Raw genomic sequence first — 6,863 nt, 5'->3', positions numbered from 1 at the left:
CGGCTCTTATTGTCACGAAAAAACAGTTAGATTTTGTTTTTTCTACTTAACTTTCTAGTGAAGAGCTATGCATTTTACTGGGACCATAATTAAGGAATTTCCTAAGGTGTTGCCTGTTGGCCAAAAATTATACTGTACTTATCATCTTCAATCCTCAGGAAAAATAGAAAGAGCCAATGATACTTTAAAATTAAAACTTGCTAAACTCTCTGAAGACATAAAACTACCTTGGCCTACACTACTCCCATTGACCCTAATGGCAAACATAGATTGTGACCTAATGAATTTGTCACAGTCAAACCAGAGATTGGGCACTCCACTCCTATTCTAAACTCCACTTTGTTGCATTAAATATGAGCAATAATGTAAATGACTAATGCAATATACTCAAACTTATCATCAACAGGGTCAAGTTGTCTTTCTAAAGAATCCACCTCCTGGACTTACAACGGAAGACAGTCTACTGGAACAGACACCAACAAAAACTGCTCTGGACCCCCACTGGAAGGGCCCCTATCAGGTCCTCCTTATCACTAACAGGGCAGCCAAGCTACAAGGAACAGCCCTTTGGTTCCTTGTGTCCCAGCTAAAAAGACATCCACCTCTGACCAACTCAACTTCTTCTTTAACCAGAGTCCCTAAACTGAGGTTTCTGGAAACTTTTCTGAAGCACATGATGTCACAGAGGAGGCAGCTTTTCCAAAAAAGTTGGAACAATCAGACGACATCAGATAGCAAGCAGCTTCTGCCCAAAACAATGGACTAAAAACTCTGCCTCAAATTTAATATCTCCCTTTTCATCCTAACCTTGAATTTGTGCATCTCTAGAATTATCTCCAAGTACTCAAATACTTCCTATTTTTACTCTGCAATTTCTACTCTGTCCTACCCCCTTCTCCTCTCTCTCCTTCAATTCCAAAATCTTTGGCATTTTTGGAGCTCACATCCTTATGAAACTATCACCTGTAATTGTTGCTTCTGCTTACTCTTTCCCATCAGCTCCATCACTCTGCCTTATTTTAGGTCAATGCAAAATATTTATATTTTCTGTATTTCCCTTTGGTATTTTGCATTTTATACTGTAATATTTTATGAAGCTATTTATGAAATAATCTGGTATTTGTAGTTATTAGGTCTTTCATATTTTTAACTTCTGTTAATTTTTTACCAAATAAGAATTTTAAAATCCAAATTACATTTCTTTATGGAATTACTGAGGAACTGCTGAGTAAAATCCAACTACCGCAATTCTGGAATGTGAAATACTGGTGTCATTTTGCACTGTTTACAGTAAAAATACTAAAAGTAAAAACTGATTTAAATTATTGTTTTCTGTGTAATTTTGCCTTACTCTTACTAAATCCTTTGAAAATACTACATTTTAATTATTTTTCTTTCCCCTTTTTTCTGTTTATTTTACTGTTTTATTCGTATTTATTTTTAAACAGTAAATAATCAAATACCAGTAACAAAACTTGACATTTTTTTGGCAAAGTTTAAATTTATTTTTCTTTAAAAAATTTTTTTATTCTCATCATTTTCTCCAATGTTCATGTTTTTAATTGTTTGGAACTTTCATTTCTACAAGCAGGAGTTTCATCTTATACACATTGAATACTGGGAGTGCTGTTAGTAGCTTTCAGGGCAGTATCTTGAGCTTGGTTGGACTGCAGAATGAGGATGCCTTCATAAACCTTGGCACAGAGAGACTCGCTATACTTGAGCATATAAAGAATTTCAGCGTCATCCACCTCCAATAGTATGCGAGAGATTTCTCCAGCTGGAGTTGGCTGAATGGATAGAACCAGAGGAACCAGCTTTTTATACAAGATTTTCTCCTGAGTAGTAGCTGATGCCAACACAGATATATTTGACATATCATGACCTTGCGTACAAATGTGGACAGGCTTCTGGATGGATACTGGCCTTCCTACTTTAAATTTTAAATGGCTGCAAACACGTGCAACTTTTTTGAATCTTTGATTTGCATGGGATCCTGAGGCAGAAGTTTGAGGGTGAACAGTCTTGGTCTGGGTTGCTGTATTGGTGATATGATAGGGTGACTTGACTGCGGGCACTTGTGGTGGTCTGAAGGTGTTGAATGATGGCTTAGGTGCTACTGCTGCTGCTGAGTGGATAACATAACGCATATTCTGAGATGGATGAGGTTTGGCCCTAACCACAGGTTTGCTGAGATCTGCACTTCCACATTGAGGCTGAGGAAGAATTGGCATGAAGTTACTTGAGGAGGCTTCTGAGTTGAGTCTAGGATTACCTCCATGTCCCACAGCTGCCCTTCTCTCCATATGGTTCTGGGTGAGGAGAGCCTGGCACTCCACCTCGCCTTGTGCAACAGCCACATGCACTGGTTGGGTGATCACGGTTTTTCCATTCATTGACATGATGGCTTCCTTAGCTTCCTCAGATGCGTAGCAAAACGCCAAAGCCTGTGCTGCAGCCTCGCTCTATCATGACCCTGGCACTTGTGATTGCGCCAAAGAGGGGAAATTCTCTTCTCAGTCCTTTATCATCAATATCATCTTCAAGATTCTTCACATAAACATTAGCACCGTTGCACCTGGTGAGTTTACCCGGTTTCATTTGCTCAAACTTGTGTTTTAATTCAGATAGTCTCTCTACTTTGTTCTGTGCTTTACCAACATAAACTCGATTTCCATTAAGGACTTTTCCGTTCATTCCTTCGATGGCTTTCTGGGCATCTTCAAAACTCACAAATCCAAAGCCTTTGGATTTTCCACTTTCATCAGTCATAGCTCTCACACTTAATACAGAACTAAACTCACCAAAAACCTCTTTAAGACATTTATCATCTATATCATCTCCAAAATTCTTGATGTAAACATTCGTAAACATGTTTGCTTTTGCTCTAAGTTCTGTTTCCCTTTCTTTGCGAGGTTTAAACTGCCCAACAAAAACTCGGCTCCCTGTCAGCAGAATTCCACCCATCTTCGCCACTGCTCTTGTAGCGGCTTCCGATTTCTCAAAATGCACAAACCCGAAACCCCTGGATCCATTTTCATTGGTTACTACTTTACGAGAAAGAATGTTTCCAAAGACAGAAAATGTATCAATAGACTTGGCAAGATTTTTGACGAATATATTGCTCACTCCACTCTCACGAAGTGACGGATCACGCTGAGACCTCCTAATAGAGTGGCTTGCCATTGATAATATCCAAGTTCATAGTGCTCAGAGCGCACTCGGTATCGGCCTGCAGCGAGAAGTTCAAGTATTCGTAGCCCAGAGAGCAGCGCGAGGGCTGGTCAAGGCAGAATCTGATGGACAGGATCGGCCCGATGGTGCTGAATTTCTCATACAGCATTGCCTCGTCCACTTCGGGGTGCAGGTATCCGACAGAGTGAGGACATTTCGGAGCGGGGAACGGAAGCCTTCATCTTGAAGCTCGGTCTTGAGCGAGATCCGGGCCTGGCGCCAGGGCTGAACCTCTCTCAGTGGGAGAGAGTCAATCAGAGTCAATCAAAGGAGGAACGGAGGCCAGGGGTGCTCCGCCTAGGCCGTCACCGCTGTCGCAGACGGAGCGCAGCCAGCGGAAACTGAGCCTGTGGGCCGCAGGTGACGGCGAGTCACGCACGTTGCCCGCGGACATTGCCCGCGGAGGCCCAGCGTGCCGAACTGTGATGCAGTTCGCGCTCGTCCGCCGTCGGGCGCGCGGGCGCCCCGGGCCGGGGGAGGGCGCCGTGCGGGGACCCCTGACGCGTGGCCGGCCCGGCGCGACTGGGAGAAGTGCGTCGGCTCGGCCATCTTAGGCGCCCGGGGTGGCGGGGCCGTCTGTTCCGCGGGCTGCGTGGAGGCAAGAAAGTCAGTCTCCAGGCGGGGACGAGCAGGTGCTTCGTGGTCTTGTCTTTTCCTGACTTGCTTCGCTTTTTCGTATCCCTAACTCCCCCGCTCCCCTTCTCCACTTCTCCCCTCCTCGCCATCGCCTCCTCCCCTCTCCTCCCGCCATTGTCTGTGTGTGTGTGTGTGTGTGAGAGAGAGAGAGAAAGAGAGAGACAGACAGAGAGAGAGAGAGAGAGAGAGAGAGAGAGTAAGAGAGGGAGTGAAAATTTTCTCTTTAAGGCTTCTTTTTGGGGCCATGCTGGGGAGGAAAGGGCGATGTTAAGAAAATTCTTAGTGTGGTGTCGCTGCTCTGACAGCATGAAGGTACTTAGGTTTCAAGGGGTTTTAAAAATTGTTTCAAATCTACGTGTTTAACAGTAATCCAATGAAATGCAGAGTTCACTATTTCCTGTGACAGCGTCAAATTTCTTTAGGCCTGTTACTGCTATCTTTGGTATTAAAATTTTACTTTAGAATAAATGCCAGCAGCTTAAACCTTAGGTTTTCTTGCATATCTGAGGTAGGATAATTTTCAGGACTAATAAAATCTTCAAGAATTGAAATATCAGTAGGAAAATTCATGTTTAGAGCAAAATGAAAGAACACTCTATTCTTGGCCTAGAACGATGGAAATTTGTGGATGTACTATTACTTTTTCACATAGAAAAATTGATAAAGAATTGGGGGGGACAAGGAGAATTACGATGAATTCCAGACTACTCACATGCATTCCAAAATCCAAACTACTCACGGACCATCCTGTTTGAGGAATTCCTGTACCATATGTGTCAAAGGGGAATGGACCTTAGACCCAAGTTTAGGAAATCAGCAATAATTCCCGAATAATTTCCTGAACTGTAAAGAGGAATTATGTTCTCTTCTGGTTACTTCTGAATATAACCTCCATGTGACAAAATAGAGAAATTTTTTTCTCACTCTACAGCTCTTCCTATATTTTATTTTGTCTTATCTAAAAGGTTTATGCAAAAGAATATTTGCAAATTGTAGGGCAGAGTAGTAAAATAAAGCTAACATTTATTCAGTGACTTGATTGTATTAATTCATTTAATGTATACAACAACCTTATGAAGTTGGTATTTTCATTGCTGTTTTACATGTAAAGAAGCCGAGATACAGGAATGTTAAGTAACTTGACCAGATTGTACTAGCTAGTAAGTGTCAATCCTAGAATTTGAACCCAGGCAGTCTGACACACATACTTTGTTTCTACTTCACATTGCCTTCCTGTAATAGGGAAAAAGGTTTGCTTTTCTCTTTATATGACCTGTTACTATAAATTTCAAATTATTTAAACCTCTGTGGGACTTGAAACAACAGTACCACAGATACTGGAAGAAATCTAAGATTCTAAGGTAATCTAGTGTTCATTAACACTACTAATATACTCGGCACTGTGCAAAACTTCAAAACTGTTTTCAAATATATCTATTGCATACAATTGAGCAGATTATTCACATGTAAATTCTAGGACATTTGTTAAGATCGGATGCTTTCTGATCAATTGTAGAGCTGCTGAGCTTTGAAAGAGTATTTTGAAACCCCAAGCACAGTAAATACATGTGGCAAGATGCTATACCTTCTGGGATTAAGCCAAATATGTACTTTGTATAAAAGATACTTTGTGTATTTTAGTATCAGATTTAGCTTTGGTGTCTTTTTAAAATTAATATTGTCTCTAAATGAACTTTTAAAAATTCTACTTCATAATATTTCTCAATAAACTAGCATTCTTTTTCTATGCCAAGATAATACCCTTGTTTATAATTTATACTGTAATTATCCATGAAGCTATATTATCAGTAAGGTTTAGCAATGTAATGAAAGTGAACTCTCACCTAACAGCATTGTTTTAATTAAGAGATATATAAACACCTTGCATGAATAATAGTAGTGGCATTACTGTCACTTAGCAAAGAAATTTAGCCTAGTGTCCTCCATATGATGTCATCCACACCACTAAACGTTGACTAAAGTTTAGGAATGTAGTAAGCAAAAAACACGTTGCAAGTTTTAGTATTTTGAGGATCATTAACTTCATTGTGTCAATTTGTTACAGTGCCAAGTAATGATTTTACAAATAATTAGACTTTAACAGGCAGAAACGAATCTATGTCTTTGTTGCTTTTGTGATGCATGTAATGATAGATGTGCTATCACACACGCTGTTGTTGTTAGGTACACAACATGTCTTAAAGTCCTAAAGAAAATGAAATATTACCTGTCAGTAACTGATCAGTGACTGTATAAAATACATTAGTGGATTCTCCTCTTTTAGCTACTTTTAATAGAAGCTCATTCATCATGACTTGGAAAGATGGAATGTTTTCAGGCCATTTCTATTGTAAAATGGCAGAAATTTTAAAGTCCAAAGTATAAGACATTAGTTTCAGGTTAGTAAAAATTGTTTTTATAATAATTGAGATTTATATACACTTGAGTTGGTTCCTCCTCCTCTTTTCTAAATATTTTTCATAAAGATAGATTTGGAAAATATTTTTCTGATGATATCAGGTTTTTTTTTACCTATGTGTGTGTGTGTGTGTTTTTTTTTTTTTTGAGGAAGATTAGCCCTGAGCTAACATCTGCCGCCAATCCTCCTCTCTTTTCTGAGGAAGACTGGCCCTGAGCTAACATTCGTGCCCATCTTCCTCTACTTTTTTTACATGTGGGACGCCTGCCATAGCACGGCTTGCCAAGCGGTGCGTAGGTCCACACCCAGGATCCAAACCAGCGAACCCCAGGCCACCGAAGTGGAACGTGCAAACTTAACTGCTACGCCACCGGGCCAGCCCCTTACCTATGTGTTTTTGTAACACCACACTTGCAATATCACGGCCTAGTGAGAAATAACGTCTTCTTTGAATTTTGGTTGTGGTTTTTTTTTTTGCCATTTCCTCCTGGACTGCTCTGTGCTATGGCCATCAATATTTACATATTACAAGCAAATCTCTTCAAAATGATTGGAATTAATAACATTCCAAGCC

At 40.3% G+C, this 6,863-nt stretch overlaps 1 protein-coding gene across 1 annotated transcript; it reads right to left on the bottom strand.

Moving 5' to 3' along the window:
• Nucleotides 1–1,601: 1,601 nt before the first annotated feature.
• LOC106846295 (polyadenylate-binding protein 1-like) lies at nucleotides 1,602–3,959 on the bottom strand. Its single transcript, XM_070501763.1, is given in 4 exon segments — nucleotides 1,602–2,439; nucleotides 2,441–3,172; nucleotides 3,174–3,410; nucleotides 3,610–3,959. Coding segments are annotated over 4 exon segments (2,157 nt in total).
• Between the last annotated feature and the right edge of the window lie 2,904 nt (nucleotides 3,960–6,863).

The sequence above is a fragment of the Equus asinus genome, chromosome X, assembly GCF_041296235.1.
Source record: "Equus asinus isolate D_3611 breed Donkey chromosome X, EquAss-T2T_v2, whole genome shotgun sequence".
Classification (NCBI taxonomy): Eukaryota; Metazoa; Chordata; class Mammalia; order Perissodactyla; family Equidae; genus Equus; species Equus asinus.
This window is presented reverse-complemented; position numbering and strand designations above follow the sequence as displayed.